At 32.4% G+C, this 20,412-nt stretch overlaps 1 protein-coding gene across 13 annotated transcripts in view; it reads left to right on the forward strand.

Annotated features, from left to right (window-relative positions):
* The window catches only part of LOC127698596 (hemicentin-1-like), a 213,465-nt gene that overhangs the window by 86,909 nt on the left and 106,144 nt on the right, over positions 1 to 20,412 (forward strand). For 12 of the 13 annotated variants that reach the window (XM_052202111.1, XM_052202112.1, XM_052202114.1 and 9 more), the window contains exons 1-3: positions 3,400 to 3,482; positions 8,745 to 8,878; positions 18,648 to 18,950. The exons of the other annotated variant lie outside the window; for it this stretch is intronic. In XM_052202111.1, the coding sequence (XP_052058071.1) occupies positions 8,803 to 8,878; positions 18,648 to 18,950 (379 nt within the window). In that variant the 5' untranslated portion in view covers positions 3,400 to 3,482; positions 8,745 to 8,802. Of the gene's footprint in view, positions 1 to 3,399; positions 3,483 to 8,744; positions 8,879 to 18,647; positions 18,951 to 20,412 lie in introns of those variants that run through there. 13 annotated transcript variants of the gene reach the window in all.

Below are 20,412 nucleotides of genomic sequence, written 5' to 3' on the forward strand. Positions count from 1 at the left end.
TTGGGAGTCTTCCTACCTTATGTACTTTCACATTTAAAATCCAGCTAAACATGTCGATCTAGGGTTCGAAAACAGGGTTCATATTCATATCACAATTAGATATTCATGTAATTTTAACCACGTGACGTTAAACACCAATTCATCTTCAATGCTGACATATTGTTTCGAGTAGAAAAAGATGGAATGTGATTTATTGGATGATGCTTTATTTGTAACAAAGGTATATTTTCTAATGATATAGAATGTTGGTATTTATATAATACGATCCTTTTTGTTACACCTGGTGATTCGTTTATTTGGCAATCGCCAATCGAAGTCAGCAGGGTTTAAGAACATCAGTTGTTCGACCGGCTAGTCAAATGCGTTTTGTTAAAATATACTTTTTCACTTTTTTGGTTTTTTGGAAAATGCTGTTTGTGCTGTATTTAGACCCCTCTACCAAGAAATTTGTTTTGCATGCACACGTATAAAAATTGCGGTTTTTATCCAACGCAATCATAGGTTTGAACGTTGTTTTCAATTTAGACTTGACAGTTGTGAATGTGGGTATTTATATAAAAATAAACATTTCATTTTGAAAATATACAAGATTCAGAAACAAAGTTCATTTTTTTATCAAGTTGGTTAAACATAAACTTTATTTTGAAGTTTAAAAATATTTTGGATCTTGAAAAGACCAGTTTTCAGGTGAGAAGTACCATATGCAAAATGAGAATTAGTGCCACATCGATAAGTTTTTGCATATCAAAAACGATGAAGATGAGGATGGATCATTGATGCTTAATTTCCAGTGGCAACTTTTACATGCATATCAGGGCGAACACATGTTTTAAAACGTGATATGAATATAGACCAACACTCTGAGTCGGATTTTAACGTGCTAGTTCACAAGGTACCAATCCACAGGAAGACGTGTAATCCTCAGTCACGAACTCATTATTCTAACTTCGAACCTATTAGTCTTTGCTCTTACTCCCAAATGCCGCGTATTTATCGGAGAAGCAGATTACTAATTTGAAGTCTTTGATTTGACCCGACCGTGGATTGAACCCTCGAGGCTGATCAAATCGAAAAATCTTAGACTATGTATAGGAAAATGAATTTTTATCAATTGTTCAGCAAAAAAATATGAAAAGGAAATATCATTCAATAACATGGGCTGGAATGGTTATAATAACTCATTTCATAGTTCTGCTCCTATTATCTTATATATGCTCTAGAAATGTATACTTAAATATATATCAATGGTTGGCCAATTGTTAACATGTTAACATTTTAACGTAATACGTAATTTTACAAATTTCGAGCCCTAGTTCCATATTCATATTTTGGAGCATAGCGCCTCTGGAAACCTTGTGCAAACGATGCACATATATCTCCTCTACAATACCTATATATAGCCATGCCCTATGACACCCTTCATTATTTTTCCCTAGAACCTTTGGAATAGACCAACCCATCTCCCTTTTATGTACTTCAACCTTTCTACTTTTATGTACTTCAACCTTTCTACTTTTATGTACTTCAACCTTTCTTCTCGGATGGGCATGTTGTTATATTAGATTTTTTTTCACCGATCAATTTCAATATCTTTTAATTTCCTCTAGATGACTGATTGTTTTTAACAAAATTTATTTCACTCAGTTGTGCGGATTTACTTTGATACTGTATGTTACCCTCAAAAGAGGTTGTGCTTGTTTTGTTAATAGATTTGGACTATCCCATTTTAGATGGAGCTGTAAATTGCAATTTTTGGACGGAATTTCTGCTTATTTGAAATTTTTTTATGAACGGCCGTTGCTGTTTGTTGTAATTGTTCGGTTTTTAAATATATCGCCTTATTGTTCTCTAACTTCGGCCTGTTAATTCATCGGTCTAAAAAACCCGTAATATATACATAAACTTACCATGTTTTAAAACAACAAATTTCGTAACTTAAATAAAAATCTTGAACGTCATCAAGTTTTTTACGCAGCAGAATTAAATGTACAATGAGCTGCAACAGTTGCCATGTTATCTGCTTCCGATTTCATAGATGCATGCCCGATGAAGCTACTTTGTCAAGCGAAATATTGCGTATTCTTTTTTAACGCTTTGTAAATATTTTAAACATTTTAATATTAACATACTAAATAGTGTGTTAAAATTGGTTAGGCAATCTATAATTGTATTTGTGTAATTGGATTAATCTTTGTACTGCATGATTAATCCACACTCAAATAAATTTGTATGTTATGTTGCCCCAGTATATAATATATATATATATAATATCCGAAATAGTCTGATGACTAGTATTTCAGTTATTGCCTATGGGGTAATATTGTTTATAAATGCTTTTTGCTTTTGTTTTGTAACTCGAAAACTCTAGAAACCATTCATCCTGGGACTATTATATATTATGTCCCAGATTCATCTAAGCTAGGTGACATATGGAGTATCAATAAAAACGTGAATTTCAAAGGTTATCGCTTTAACTCGCAAACTGTTATAGACTGAAACAGACAATAATAAAGATCTACTTTTTTACACATGGTCTAAAATCAAGAGTCCTGTCGATAGGTAGTTAGTCGAAAATTCGGACCATTTTAAGTTGTATGGTCATCATAACGACTTGATTAACCGTGCCCACGACTAACTGAGTTATTTACTCTTTTTTTGGATGTGACATTTTTCACTGACTCAGCATGATTAATGTAGCCAATATCTTGAAACAAGGACATGCTCATTCAAGCAGCTTAGCTAGCATATCAGACTTCATCTCAGTTTTTATTGACTTAGTTTTCATTGTCATTTTCAGTTTTTATGTTATTGAATAGAGTTCATATAGTCTCGGTAAGTCTGTTTTCTGATGGAACCTGATAATCTACAAGTTGGGACCAAGGTCAAAGGTCACGGAAAAAAACCTTACAACTGTTAGGACAATTCTTTTGTTAGTTTATGATTTTGTCTTTACTTATTGGTCCAGTTTCAAAGTGAAATATCTATCAACCATACAAGTAACAGAAAGATCACGTCTCTAAATCGTCAATTGAGGTTATATAACATTACACGGAAACTCATGCAATTTTAAGAAGCTTCTTTCTTAACTCATTTTGGTTCTATTCAAATAGAGATTTTTTCTTTCAACAATATTTCAAAACGGAGATTCATTGAATGGAGAATAATTAAATATAGCTTGTATAATCACCAAATAAAGGACATAATTACACTAAATATAGGATCAGAACTAGCATTACGTAAATCTTTCCGCAAGAGCATTTAAAAACATTACGAAATAAATAATCCTTAGATTTAAAACGAAGTTGAAATACCTTATAACCACTACATTAAAGTTTCTTTTGAAAACTAGTATTGGATCTAGATCTATATATTGTCATTTGACACATTGTTTGGTGAAGGTATAGTGGGCGTGTATATAGTCACTTTCAGGATCAGGTATTTAAATTCACAGTCATCGGGAGGTAGTCAGCTAGATCTAACCGGTAAGTTTTGTCTAAATTTATACAACCATTATTTTTATTAACGGAATTATATTTTTTACATTTAAAACAATTAGTGGGCTATTGATTACCGCTAGACAATTATTATAGTCTTTGAAAATCTGAGATCTACGAATCCTTAAAATAAAAATTCAATGACACTCCATCTGTCGGACAACACTGGAAAGGGGTCTTAAAAAGTGAAGATGCTATCTCACTTTGTTTCAATATTTTAGGCTGGTGCATTTTGTAAGTTGGCTATATAATTTTGTAGTAAAAGCATTGCATACAGTTAAAACTACAAACTTCAACCATTACCATCAGAGACATAATTCAATTGTATTGTATTATATGTCTGTTACCATATATAAAAAGGGGAGATGTATCGTTGGCTTTGTAAAAAAAAATATAAAACCGTACGATTTTATGACACAAAGGTAGAAAATATGCATATTACACAATTAACTTATGTCTGTTTAATGGCCTTTGCCAGTGGTATAAAGGGAACTTGCTAGATAAGATAAAATGCACACAGCCAATAAACAGTACAAGTACTATTGTAATTCGGCTTTGCGCGAGCAAAACAAAAATCATAGACTTAAGCAATACCAATATCAGCAAAACTTGGTGTAACAACTTTGGACTGTCTTCTTTATGTGAAGTATAATTTAAAGTGTGCTGCATATATATATAACAAGTAATCAGCCATTTTTCTTACTTGATCAAATTTGTGCTTAGTGTGATGAATATAATCGAATATGCATCTGTGAAGCAGTTTAAAAAAAAATATTAATCGTAATCGAATATAATTTTGTTTGTAAGAAAGCAACCATTCAATTATCAAGTTCAATTTAACAGCATATTATTTCAATAATTCTACAAATATTTGATATTGGAAATATTTGTTGAAAGGAAGGAAAACCGGTTTTTAGGATTTAATAGACATTTAAAATTTTGTTCCGGCTCAATAAATTTGCTCTATTTTAGTTTCACTGACCAGAATGCTGACAAATCAATTAAATTTATTTGAACTCTGTCATTCAATATGTATATTTAAATCTCATTACATCAGAAGAAAACAGAGTAGAACCTCCAAATAACGGAACCGATTAAAATTCAATGAAGACTGATTATGTACATCCAACCTCTGTTATATCATAAACAAGGTATACTAGTTTCTGAGTTGTGTAATGTTTTGGTATCAGGTATTAACTGCATGAGATGGGAGTGTCTGTGAAGGCTTGCCTTTATATGCTGCATGTATTTCAACATTAAGTATTTAAAAAAAAAACAATCTGAGTAGGAATTGTTATAAACAAAAAGAATTTATCATTAACTTCAAATTTATTCGTGCTCGCGGCCATTCTGATTAAACGGGATTTAGATTTCTTATTGTCTCCATTAGCGGAAAACTACACTTAACACGAACGATGTGTTACTGGCTAGAAACTTTTGATTTTTAAATATATCAGCAAATCGAAGATGTTTTACGGCAAGTGTTTTTAAAGAGATGTAAGGCTGAATATAAGTAAATGCAAAGGTATATTGTGGACAAGCTGGTTGTTCCTGATTTTGTATTTTGTTGCTGAAATACTCAAAACCTACGCCGTACTCAGTATTTTACTTCACGCAGCAAAAAAGCCATACATAAGTATGTTTGATCTTTTGACCCAATATATCTCGAAATCCATAGACACACCAAGACCCGTACTCAGCATTTTGCTTCACGTTGCAAAAATAAAGCCAAACATGAGTACTATTTTTTATCTTTTGACCCAATATATCTCGGAATCCATAAAAAAAAATAAAAAGGCAAACTTGATTATAGAACCAAGGCAGTAACAAATAAAACTTGACAACATGAATGAATGAAAACCGGATTAAATTACCTTAAAAATGGAATTTCTGGTATTGAATGCAATGCTAAACCTTTTTTTCTCTAAAGCTTTATTAACTGCTAAAGACATAAATCATGTCGTTTCACTGGAGCTTACACTGGATCTCCTTTATTTCAAAACAGACGGAGGAATCAAAGAAAACCATATTCGGATTTTTAGTTACTCTTATACCTTTCAATTCGTTAAGTACCATAGATTTTCATTAACACTCGGACTAATAATATTTTTGTGTTGACGTTGAATTTCGAGAATCCTTAATGATATGTCAAAGAAAATTCAACGTGACAAATATCAGTGATGGAAATAAATACATGAACTGTATGCAGAAACAGTAAAGCATTTTTTGTCCCGTTTTAAATTTATTTAAAATCGAGTGAGGCCAGAATTCGCAAAATCAGTACCAACTTTCCTGTTGTTGCAAGGATCGTCATGTTGATAAAAATATAACAATGAACAACTACGAGTTCTTTAAAAAAAAGAATCATCGGAGTCTAATTACTACGTGAAAGAAATGTTGCTTTTAACACAAATACTGTAATGTTTATATAGTGTAGAGCGTCATTGTTGTATATTTGTAATTTCTATGAAAATTGTATATAAAAATATGCATTCTGCCTAAACATAATATGAATTATAAATGGGTAATGGTAAGTATTTCTTGTTTCATTTAATATCGGTGTCCCTTATATTGTCCGATAGAAATGTCAGGAACATTTCTTATTTTTTTAATATGAAAGTTAAGAATACATGTCCGAGGTGATTTAAAGAAAATTTCTCGATGAGATAAAATGTTTCGTATTATTACATGTACGTGTACGAAATATCTGTAATTTAATTAAGTTTAATTTTAATTGATTTTTTTTATTTGGTCGAAATTGAATATTAAGTTTGTATACATGACTTTGTCGTAGTAGAAACAGAAGATTACTTTACTGCGCAGGGAGATTAAATGGCCAGCGTTGCGCTAATTTTCGGATAATCAGAAATAAAAATGTTGAGATAACTATTTATACGAATTGTCTTTCATTTAAACGATTAAAGCTGGTCATAATTGAAAATTGAATAGGTTTGTGAATAGGACTTTGTTGTAGTAGAAATAGAAAGACGAATTTGAAATAATAGCCACACCTTGAATTACACTAAGTACTGATTCTAACCATGAGTGTCATTGGTAATCTTCATGCATACACATGCGTTTTTTCAAGTCAAGTTCAACTCTAAAGAGTCCAGTTTTATTTCAAAGTGAAAACTTTCATTACATTAGTCCAACGCTTTATAATTTTGATCACTACTTTCAGAAACTAAGAAACTGGAAACCGTGTCTGTTTGATTCGGTTATAATATATTGTAGCAAACGCAACGCAATTTGTGACCCAAATTACCCGTATCACGGTTTATTGGACTGAAACAAAACACATTTGAAACAATTCAAAATAAACATTTTCTGATGTTGCTGAAATAAGACTACCTAATAGCTGTGCATATGTAATCAAGAGCCTATAATTCGGTGGTTGTCGTTTGTTGCTGTACATCTCATTTGCTTTTCGTTTATTGTTTTGTACATAAGTCAGGCCTTTAGTTTTCTCGAATTATTTAAACATTTGTCATTTCGGGGCGTTTTTGAAGCTTATTATGCCCTGTGGGTTAACTCATAGTTAAATGCCGTACTGTGACCTATAGTTGTTAATTTCTACTTCATTTGGTCTCTGGTGGAGAGTTGTCTAATTGGCAATCTTACCACATGGTCTTATCATGTATTTATATATATGGTTCAGATTAAGTGATTATGAAGAAACAGATATGTTAGCTAAACATCAATGATACAGCACCCAAACGACACAAGGAAATAATGACTGGTTGTAGCATGTAATTTGTATGGATGTGTTTACAATTTCAAATTCAGAAGCAAATAACTTTCTACAAAATTAAAATTAGGTTAATTTTGATCGGAAGTTGATAGTTTGCTGTCAATTGATCCACTGTCTGCGTGAAAAAGAAGCTCTTTAAATAGCTGTGTCGCAATTTAGTGTAAAATATGATGTAGTGTCTTCCACATCGAGTTTAACATTCCCTTTATTCAAACAGATCAATAAGAACAGGTTAATTTTGTAATACGGGTTTACTACAAATAATTATTCACCTATTTTATCAAACAACACTAAAGAAAAATAGAAGAATTCATCAACAGCCAATACAAGCGGAAATATTAGCTTCATCGTACCTTAATAATGTATACTTAACAAGTTTTATTCTTTTTTGATATCGTGCAACTATGTTAATTCACTAAAATCATTGCAGTTTAAATATCTAGTGTTCATTGTATGATATCATAGTTATCACTTACTGGTCTAAAATGACACAGACATTTATTGATACTTTATTTACTACTATATATTGAATGTGTCCAATAATTAAATAAAGTGCTTGCTTTCATTTTAAATCTAGCCCCAGGGTCAAACTATGGCTTTTAACCGTACATAATGTACTAATGTATGGAGGAGTATACATGCCACACACTTATTTTTCCTCTCTATTCTCTCCATGTTACGTCTTTAGTTTAATATTGGCAAACCATGTGACCTTAACGATTGGGAAAAAGATGTGTATACAACTTTAATCAATATATTTATTTTCATTCGAATGGCAAAACTGGTAAATCCATTAAGCTAAGGCTTTGAACTGATTATAAGTCGCGACAAAAAAAATGGTATTATAATTTTGTTCGCTCTTCTTTAAAACAAAAAACCCCCCCAAAAAAAACAGGTTAACAGTCATCTTAACAATCTGCAATCATAATAAGTGACGAATTCCTAATGTATTGACCTTTGGGGTATTTTCATTATTTGTATTTTCGTAAGTGCTTATACCTTCCATTCGAACTTCAAAGTTTATACGTTTAACATGTTTGCGGACATTTAACGCCCCATAGAACTGGTTCTGAAAGTAACGGTGGGCGTTGTTGAATAGAGTATGACAGATAAACGGAGTAGGATTTCAATATAATTTATTTTACAGCACTGAATAACAATGTACGAATCAGTTTTAATCACTCATACACAAGCCAAAAATTGGGACGTTTATATCATATAAAAGGCTCAATTATACGTAAAATAATCCCCTCTTTAACTGATTCGTCCGACTTTTTCCGATACCCACATGTCACGAATCAATTTTAGTCACTCATACATAAGCCAAAAAATTGGGACGTTTATAAAATATAAAGTGCTCATTTATGCACAAAATAATCTCGTCTTTATCTGAATTAAAGTTTATGTTCATTTCAACATTGCAAGACAATTTTAGGTTATCAAAATATTTCTATGTATTATAAAATACGTATATGAATGTATGTATTACTACTTTTTAGGTTAAAGTGCTGCCAAAGAAAGACGGTCAGAAATTGTCAGTTTTGATAGTCTGACAAAATGGTTTGCACTACAAAGATGGTGCTTCCACTGGTGGTGTTGATAGGGATCTTCTTACAACCATCATATGCTCAAGGTAAGTAATGCCAAAAAACACCAGATTTAGTGTGTCTGTGTGTATATGTTTTAGTAAATCTGTATAATTAGGGATTATGTATAATCCTTAAAATTTTCAGGGAGTATGTATAATCACTGGTAACTAAAGGGATTATACATAATCACTGGTAACTTTAGTGATTATATATAATCACTAAAATTTGAAGGAATTATGTATAATTACTAGAAAAAATGTCAGGAATTATGCATAATAACTGGAATGAGGCGATGAATAACAGTTTAATATTTTTTCTATAAAATCATCTTAAACATCTTTAGAAACATAAATATTAAAATTTTAAAGCACAATATTCTAATACAAATCATTTATTTTTACAAACTACATTGTAAAATTTGGATGACTACTAAACATTGTTTCTGCTTTTGTTTGTTTGGGTTTTTTTTTGCAACAAAAACACTTTAAAAAACTTTGAAAAAAAAAATTGCCCTTAACATAGTGAATTTGATTCTACTTGCTCGTTGAAGAAAAATAGAGTGTTCATTAGATTGATCTGAAAGTGCTTAAAAAGTGATTCCGACATCTAAATTTGATTTCTTGTATAAGATAGGAGCAAAATGTCACGTTTCGTAGCCAGACATTATCCTTGTTAGTCCTTGCATGAGCGATGGCCATTATATTTTGTGGGTCTCCTTTTCCGCTATCAACATGCAGAATCGGTATCAAAACAATACAGCCATAATTGGGTTCAATATGTCAAGCATGCCTTCATTTTTACTTTACGTTTAGTTGGATTTCTTTTCTTAGTTTGAATTTCCTTGTTCGTTGGGACATTGGAAACATAAAACAGAAATTCAATAACAATTCATCGCGTTATCCTCATATGAGCACGCGAGTTAATATAGGTCTGAATTTTAATCAGATTGTGACAGTGCATTTAAAGGCATACATGTTCAGTTATCAGTTTCGCTTCGGGAATGGACCCCCTTTTTCTAAATATTCAAGTTGTTTTTGTGTTTTAATTTTTTTAAAGAAATTTTTCTGATATATCTTAACTTATTTTCAGTTATTTAATGTGCACTTGCTCTTTTCCATATGATATTACAATAATAGTAGTTTATAAATTTAAACCCTCTCGGTTATAATTTTCAAATAGATGGTCAAGATTTATAAACTACTGTAATATCGTATGGAAAAGCAAGTACACTTTAAAAAACTGAAAATAAGTTAAAATACTACAGCATATTTACAACAACAACAATCAAAGTACTGAAGTACTGAACATCGGATGACCGCAGGTTCTTGTGGATGGTCAAAAGCACATGTCACAGAAACAGATCACATCTCTATACCTGAAACTGCATGAGGTTAATTTACAGAGATTTTTTTTTCTTATACAAGTTCGTGCTTGGATGATGAATAAATGACAGGAAATTCAACCTCACCGTAATAACTATTATATTGTAGTGATACAAATCAGTATACCTTAGACTATTATACTAATATAATAATAGTTCCAGAGAATACACTGGTTTGTTGTTATATATTATATTAATATTACGGTTGCATGTATATATAATTTTCATCTATATGTATATCATACTATTCTACTATTATTATAGTGTAATGCAAGTTTCGGATCTTTCATTAGCGTATTTAAGGCTATAAAAAGTTTGGGCTTCAAAAGTTCACACAATTATTGACTTTATACAGAAAATTCGTCCTTGTAAAACATTTAATAGTTCACAAATGATACGCGATTTTAAAGTAAAATTATTTCTTAAAACACTGCAAAAAATTTCATTCATATTGATAAAGTGGTATCGTCATAAAGTGCGTTGAAATGAACAGTGGTATAGCAAACATCGAATTCCTTCACAAAATGTTATCACACACTACAGTAAGGGGAGTCAGTTAAGTTTGTCTATTTTTAGATACTATACAGGTAATGTATACAACCTGTGTGACCTGTGTAGTGATTTTGATTTTACGATAAATTCATGAATGAACGATAATTTTATGAATGAACATGAGCACCTGACCTCTTTCTTAAACACCTATTAAACATATAAAACCGTATTTAATAAGGAGATAATTCAGTCAAATTTTCAGTACTAAATCAACAACTGAAATGATTCCATTTTTTGATGAAACATCGTACGAACGGAGAACGGAATCGCAGGTATAAAAATGCACTTTTTTCCCTTGTAATGACCGCGGATCTATAATTTTTATAGATCGGTTGAAATCCCAAAACTAATTTGCATAATGGAAATTTAGGCGATAGCAATACATCGGAGTGACCTCAAGGTCATCCTCTGTAAAAATATAACACACGCACACAAAATTTAGAAAAAGGGGGGTTCATTCTCCAAGCGCCTGTGTTAGTTATCAATTTCAATTTTGCATTTTTTTGTTTGTTTAATATGAGTTAATGTGGTTTAACACAGTTAAATAGAATATCACATTAAAAACTGCTCACTTAAGATTTGATAAATGAACAGGAATCAATAATTCTTAATATTTTCAGTGATTATGTAAAATCACTGGTCATTTTCGGGATTATATATAACCACTCATGATTTCAGTGATTATGAAAAATCCCTGAAAAATCAGGGATGATTGTCGTTGTGTTTCAATTTATTACCAGAAGTCACCCAGTGTGATTACAATTCCGATCTATCGTGACTCGCTTACTTGTCGAAGCATAACGAAATTCACAGATAAGCCACAATTGTTTCCTGTTTGAAGTGTTTTAAATTTTTTTCCTAGAAAAAAAATATAAAATCACGTGGTAGAAGTATTCAATATCTTTGAATCAAATTATAGACAAGATATTTAAAATATTAAATGGAACTCTATTCCCTTTGTATTCGGAATAAAATTGTACGCACACGTTCTATAGAAGTTTAAAGATTTTAAAGATAAATCGATTATTTTTAATAATAGAAGTGGAAACTGACACTACAGCCTTGCAGTGGTGTTGATAGGTTTGGGTTACTATTAGTTCCTTTGTGTGCCATCCGTCCTGTAGATATAGCTTTGTCAGAACGCATGTTGAGTGGTGAATTTTGTTTAAAATTAATGTGACCGTTCTAAAAGCCGCCAGACAGACTTGCATGTTCTGTTTGTGTCACTATGGATGTGATGCTCTCTAAACGTTTTTATGTTTAGCTTTGTACACTTTTGGCCTCGAGTGTACCCTATGAAGTAGATTCCGGAAACAGTTGTAATTAACGTGTTAAGCGCGTAAATTGGTGTCGTTATCCTTTTACCCAATCGGTATCACTGTTGGTGGACACTACTATATAAAGGGAACCTTCCGCGACTCAGAAGACAAAGCTTCGGCACGTATTTAAACACTTTTTCTTGTAAAATTACAGCACATAAATTTTGAAATTGTACTCAGTTCATCAGGAAAAATGTGTCATTAATACATGTTTTTCAAAAACATTGTTTTGTTCTGTTTGGGCACTTTTGATTTATATTCTCTCAAGTGATCTATCATGTGTGACGAGGTTGTTTTTCTTGAGTAGTAGATGATCGTAGATACGTAGCCAGCCGTAATCGGTTGATTTAGGGAAGTACTTCTTTAGCTCAGTCGGTTAGACTCAGTTCGTTAAAGTGCTGACTTGAAACACAGAGGTCCCGGGTTCGATTCCAGATGTGACGATGTGTATCTTTCTAATGAGAATCATGCTCTCCGCGCGCTTACATATGTAATTGGCATTTCCAAACGTTTGGTACTCAGTGTACAAATAAAGTCTTCCATATCGACGAGCAAACGGTAATGTGAATAGTTCATTTTGGATTCTCTTGGCGGTCCGCGTCACCGTTAAACTGTGCAAGGCCGTAGCGCATGTTCAAATCAACTGAGGCAAATCGCCGAGCGAAGCGAGGCGAAAATTTTTTTTTAGGGGGGTTCGGGTGCCTGAAACGGGAGAAGCTTATTTCAGCATTACTATGGGAGAGGTCAATGTATTTATAATAAAAAAAAAAAAAATATAACAGACGAGATTATGTTATAAGCATCAATTAGGATATATTTATTTTTAATACATAATCATTAACCATAAGAATAGGTAAAGAGAAGACTAGACCAACATTGTTACTTAACCGGATTTTTGGCTAATGTCACAAGTGATCACAAGTTACCTGTAAACATTACGCTGGAAGACATTATTCTACCAATTTTCAAGTCATTGGTTTGACCTACCGGGGTTCGAACCCACGATCTACCGCACTAGAATCAATGGAACACGCTAGCATACAACCAGACAATGCTGATCATAATCAGAAAAAGAAACACGAAAAAAATATTTTCAAACAATACCAAAAATATATTTCATACTTTTATTAAAGATAAATAAAAATCATGAATTGTCTTATACATTAAAGACTTCCATAGAAAAGGCGCTTCATGCTTTTGTTTAAATTAATTATAAATAATTATTATATTTTTGGTCAATGCATTATTTTATCGATTAGCATTTGTTGTTCAGTGAGTTGATCATAATGTAAACATTGGTAACTATAGCGTTATCGATTCAAAAATAAACCAAGGAAAGTAATAAGCCAGCATACTCATAGGGGCTGTTTATACTCATGAGTTACATTTTTCATCTTTTTTTCTCTTTAAAGAACCCGTCTTCAACCAGTTTTGTAACGACATTAAGATTTGTGTTTCAATTTTTTTATTTTGATTTGTATTTGGAACACTTATTTTTTTACCGTCACCGCTATGGTAAAAGCTACAATCGCTACTGCAGATTGGACACACTGTATGTAGTGTGCCGGTAGATAATTTGAAACTCGAAACTCGCATATTGATAATGTAAAATACATAATTGAAAAAAAAATGACACTTCTAAAGTTTGGTCGTCGTTTCAAAAGTGAGGCATTTGCCTCAGTTGCCTCCATTACGCTACGGCCCTGCTGTGTCCATTTCTTTGGGAAATCAGAGACAACTATTTTGACTCTTGAAACCTTAAAGTGAAGATTATAAACAGCAGGATAAAAACAATAAATGTACATTTTCGGAAATATACTATTTGCATACAACAAAATGTTTATTCTAGAAATATATCATAACCGATTGAGCAACTAGCCTACAGATGCGGATCCAGGTTTTTGAAAAAAGTGGCTAGAGACCATTAAACTAGGCAACGTTAGGAGTTGGGCAATGTTACAAGTCTATGCATTAACCATATATGTAGCTCCTTAACCCTCCCTAAATCTGTCTGGTCTACGTTTGAAACTGATTGACAGGGTATTAGTACCGATCTTGTTAATGACTCGGAATATTAACCGCCGAACCGCCTTTGAGTTCGCTTGTTAGAAAATAGATTTCCGGTATGGAATAGACGACCCTGCTGGGAAAGAAGTGTTGCAAATAAAATACAGAAACTTCACATTCATTCTTTAACCCCTTGAATGTAGACATTGGAAAACATGAGAAGAAGAGTAAAGGTCACAATGCTCAACACAGTACAATGTAGTCCATTAATTAGTGACTATACCCGCAGCTATCTAGAGGCCAATGTTATGGAAATCAACTCCTGTATTCCAGTATTCATTGCCACCAACAGTTGTTCTTTCAATTAACTATTAGATAATGGAATTATTAACCAGCTGAGACAGTGAGAAATGGGATGGAATTGTAACACTGTTAGGGGAAGACCATTTGATATTCTGGGGGGGGGGGCCAGGAGGATTTGTTTTGGATCGGTTATTTATTTTTGTAAACTAAGAGGACAGATTATCTATTTTCTGCACTATTGAAGCAAAATTTTTCATTTTCATTAAAGCAAGGGACTGATTATTTATTTTCACAACTATATTTATAATATTCATGATATTCGAAAACATACAATTTTTAAATTATTTGTTTATTATAAATAATTCATGTATAGTCAAGTCATTATGTACCATTTAATCAGAATTAATTATTATCCTCTGCAGAAATGAATCTTCTATATTCCCCAATGCATATACATGTATTGCATACATACACAGTATTAAAGTTTGGTTGTAACTAAGGCTCTTTTAAAAGTATTGGCAAACAATGTTTTGCCGAGCGGAGCGAGGCAAAATTTTTTTTTAAGGGTTTTTGAACCGCTGAAGGCCAAAGAAGCTATAGAAAAAATGATGCAAAATTATGCCTTCTGGGTGTTCCCCAGACTCTTTCTTAAACTGAAAATGCAAGTTCTGTTTTAATAATTTTATGACAATATTTTGGTCTCAAAGCAAATCACATTATAGATTCAGTGTAAGACTTAAGTTTCTAGGAACAACATCAAAAGACAAATATGCATGATAAAGCAAAAATGTAATTCACATAGTTAAGTCTGTAGCTGCTGTGTTTTTTTAAACTCATGATCAAGTTAATAATAAAATTACTAAATTACAAAATGAATGCAACACTAACAGAATACAGAAGGGCAATCAATGAACAAAAGACAAATAAATAAGAAACATTGATCCCGAAAAATCAGGGGCTAAGTCTGAGGGAGAACAGAACTTGCTTCTAGCAAGGCATTCACGGTGAACACAATTTGATATGGAGACAAGCGTTTGGTTTTGAAATTTCCTACATGAGGCATTTGTCATAATGTAGTTACGGCCCTGATTTAATAAAAGTGAGGTAAGTGTTCCTGAGACAATTAACCTCAAGTTAAATGAAACCAATTTTCTGACATTTCAAGTATATTTAAATAATATTTATACTTTTATTATTAAAAGATATGGGAAGTGTTTCCCAATTTTTTTTTTGGAAAAAATATGAATTTATGAAGAATCTGATGCCATCTCATACTTTCGATTAGACCTGCTGAGTTATTTATTTTCAATACATTGCAAGTCAGGTAATTTATTTTCAAACTACCACAGAACAAACCATTTATTTTTGTGATTATCAAGGCTGAGTTATTTATTTTCAAAATCCTCCTGGCCCCCCCCAGAATATCAAATGGTCGTCCCCTTAGGAGAGAAGTTGACACAGGGTACTGTTATCGTATCTAGGGGCATGACCCTTTAGGAGTGGGATGTTTTGTAGGCATCCACCCTGAACAGTGAACACTTCTAAAGCAAAATGAAATTAACAGTAATTAAGAGTCCCTTAACAAATTTTGTCCACAGTGCACCTTTATGAAGCCATCATCAGGTTGGGAACAACCCCCTGAATGAGGAATATCCCTTAAACGAGGGACTGTCCCTCAGACAAGGGGTTATTTTGCTGTTGTAGAAAAGAAAAAAGAAAAACTTAGCATTTTTAATCTAAAAGGGGTGAAATTCATTATATTTGGAACAACTTTTCTGATCATTGGTAAACGGCTATTTGTTGTTTTTTTTGGTGCTAATGTACAAGTAAAAGGGATAGCGGATGCCAATCAATAGCATAGTCTGTATTCTGTGTATAAGATATTGGTATAAAATGAAATAAAACATATAAAGTTAACAGCCGCACAGCAATGCCACGGCTAAACATGTACATATTTCATATGATAAATACAATTGCAATCAGGGCCTCAGAAACAGATGAGAACTGAGGCACTGAAAATAACACACATTTTAATAACACTTTAATAATAATGTGTGAAGAGTGGAACCTAGTCACTGTCTGTGAATGCTAATTTGAATGCTAATTTTACCATTCTTGTGCCACTAAGATTCCATCGTTTGAGAACAACTTCTGCGTTCACTTGCCCAACATTGTCTGTACAATGGACGTGAATCAAGGCTTAACCACTGCCTCGTCTGCCTCATCAGTAGTTACTGCTCTGGCAATATATGTATAAATAATATATACAATCATATCAAAGCTACAATTATAATGTAGAAATTAAGACTTTAAGATTTAACGAGCGATCAGTTAGACAGTATAGTACTGAGTGAAGGAGGAACTATATGAAAAATTCCTGTAAAACAAATCCAAAAGCGGGAAAAACTGAAAACACCATCTGTAAATTCAAGTACGGTAATAAAAACACTCAAGTGAAATTAATTGCATTCTAATTTATTTTGTAGAATGAACTTACAATTATTAAATTGTTTTACATATTTACATGATTTACAGCTTCCTGTTCAAAGAAATGTCTCCCAATTTGGACACTGTATTCTGTTGGGGGAACATGGCCTAGCTACAATGTACATGTAACTGTCAAAGTATAGCCATAGTATTTTGAATGATTTTAGCCAGCTTATTCACATACATGTACAATTATCATTAATGAGTTTCACCAGATGCTATTCAAGGATCTTCAATGGCTTTATTGGCCTGCTGCATCATTGAAGGCTGCACTGCGATCTGTAGTGTGCATCTTCTTTCTTTGATTTTGTATATGGGAGATAGTTGTCTCATTTACAATCATATCATATTGTTTTCATTGGCTAAGATGTTTTAAAAACACATTAAGATGTACAAATAAGTCAAAATTGTAAACTGACTTCTTATAGGAGTTATTGCCCCTGAATAACCTTTTTTTACCCATGTTGTGCATTTTTAGCAGAAACTATGATAGATATAGAGCAAATATATAGATATGGGACCCTCTTGTTATATTTGGAAATTAAAGGCATCCATTAAGTGTGTTTTCTGTATTACCAGTATTATTTTTCACAGCATTAGTTATACTGTAATATTACATAAGGTCTTATGGGACACAAGGGTTGACTAGGTTACAGTAATAGAAAGACTATGTTTTGAACCCCTATTCATGCTACCGTTATTCAGTCAACAGCTGGGGGTTTAAAAGGAATTCTCCATAGAAATATGGTCATCCCTGGATATTTCCTATCTATCTGGCAGTAAAAAGCCATGCTATAAGAGGAGTGTCTGTTTGGCTAGGTGTGATGTATAAATAAGCAGCCACATCCCTTTCGGAATAAGTAAGTTTAACCCAATGCATCTTGTAGGGAGAGTACCACACTGTCTGTACTTTAAAGAACCCTTACAACAACTTTATGAGGGGTCCATACATATGTAGGTGGCCTGTGGCATACCATTATTTTCCAGTAGTAGTAGAAATTCCTGCTCCTCATCCCCAGTGAACCACTATGCAGAACCAACTTTTGGATTTTTGCTGATCTATTCTCTACTCAAACTTGCAGGCTAGTTTTGCTACTGGATGTTAAGCAAACAACAATCAATCAATCAGTCTAAGGTGTTATGGAAACATAAATAAGTCTGGGTTGAACTAGTTCACTTAAGAATAAGGATATTACAACCAAATAGGTCTTAGTAACCTATTTACATTCATTGGAAATGATACTGTGGATTCATTATTATTGGAGAGATACCAATTTTTGTGGATTTCATGGGTATAGATAAACCATGAATTTGAATGTTCAATGAAGTATAAATTATCTTTAGGCTTGTATGCAAACTTTGGCAAAACCAGGAATTCAAATATGCAGGAAAATGCAAATTGTCCTCAATCCACAAAAATTTGTAATAAATAAAATAAATGAATCCATATACCCTGTCACAGTAGCAATGATTTGTGGATGAAATCAACTTTCTAAGTTACTGATGAATTTTAAGTTTGTCAAGACCTTGTTGACAATTTACATGAAATTAATATAAGATTCTGTGAAATTTCAAAATTTTTAATTTAGTGACCTTACCCTATTTGTTTGAATGACTGTATGTAAATTTAATTCTGATCAATTATTAATTGTGTTATTTGAACATTGCACTAAAAGTAAGTCTTGTACATTTTTTCCTGAATGACCCTTGTGAAATGAAACATAGTCTAAGCTTTGTCATTTAATTTCTTATTATTTGTTGTAGTTCCTACAGTCTCTATTCCACTATCATCTTACTCAATAAACGCTGGAGGACAGGTTACATTAGCTTGTTCAGTAACGTCATCCTCTGCACTTAACTCGGTATTTTGGCAGAGGACTGTGAATGGATTTGTTACCACCATTAATTCCAATACAAATACAAACAAGTATAGTGGTTCTACTACATCTGTACCAGGACTTACCATATTGAATACAGACAGTAATGACCAGGGCAATTACCAATGTTTCGCAAGTAATGCCTTTGGAACAGGACAGAGTCCTACTATTACATCATTGACTGTAAACAGTAAGTGCGATTTCTTTACATTAAACTTTTTTAAGTAACCATTTTCTTGTTTACCAGATGCTGCTGAGTGCCACCTTCACACACCAAGGAATAGATAATTATGATATTATAGACACAATTGAAAAGTATGGATATTGCATAAATTGTGTATCAATTCATGACACGAAATCACTACACACACATGAAAAATCATGCAGAGGAACAGTGATCTTTATTGCTGTTTTTCATATCAAAGTCACAGTGGCGCCTTCAACATTAAGGGAAAACTCTCATCTTGCTGCAATTTCAAGCATTTCCTTGAAATCTTAAGGTTTCTTTAACTGGGCTGAATAAACATACATGTAAAATATTTGCCTTTAAGCAAATGACTGTCAATTAAACTGTGCTTATCCCAGCATGGATGGTAAGTGGCTAAATACAAATGAACTATTATACAGAAGTAGTTGTAGGCAATTTAATATACATTGTATCTCGGTTGATTATTTTGTCTCCTCATTGTCATTTTATCTCTCCTACTCTGGAGTACCAGCTATTTTTGCATATTTTATATTGAGTAGTACATTTTTCATGAATTTTTATTAGGAAAAGGGGATGTGACTTGTGTTTATCACTCAACCAATAGCATGGCCTTGAACACACCATTAAACCATCTTGTTACATGTAGCTGAGATACCATCAGGTTGAAAGTAAATACAATAAAGTGTTGTATTATGACTATTATCTGTGATAGAATCATAATTCATTATGTTAATGAACATTAATCTGTATAGCTGATCAAAAGTAAAGTTTTGGTGAATTACTTTATTCAGAAATCATAGTTTAACATCCCATTTATGCCATCATGATGTTGGGTAATTCTTTTGTATGCATGACTTGTCTGCAAAGTAGGGGGTTTAAATTTTTCTAGTCTGTGTGTCCCCAGAGTAAATTCATAGTTATATGAAAGATAAATCATTAAAATTTTCATAATTAAAACATGATATTACCAGGCTTAAGGAAAATTGAATACAAGTACTACAAAAGTAATTTATGCATATGTCGTTTTCTTTTCTGTTGGATATGGAATTCTTATACAGTTTGACAGAAATTACAAAAGTTGTATACCCCTTGTGAAAATATCTGATTAATATTACCTATAGAAATAATACATGTGTATTAACCATTTCTATAGAAAGCTCATGTAATGTGGAATTGTTTATGGTTATCTAGAGGAAATGTTTGCAAGAAGTTTAGGGTTTCATATAATTGTGATCCATTTAAATATGAAAATTAGGTGCACAGTTATAAACTTTGTATATTCAAATGGAGGTTAAAAAAAAAGGCAAATCGACCAAATTAAATTTATGCAAATTATTATTGATTCGTGTGATAAAGGAATGTATGTGATAATTTTCAGGTCGGTTAAATGATCTCATTTTTATCTAGAAATTAGTCTAGAATGTCACAGTCTATTCTTTTGAAA

The sequence above is a fragment of the Mytilus californianus genome, unplaced genomic scaffold (assembly GCF_021869535.1).
Source record: "Mytilus californianus isolate M0D057914Y unplaced genomic scaffold, xbMytCali1.0.p SCAF_4, whole genome shotgun sequence".
Classification (NCBI taxonomy): Eukaryota; Metazoa; Mollusca; class Bivalvia; order Mytilida; family Mytilidae; genus Mytilus; species Mytilus californianus.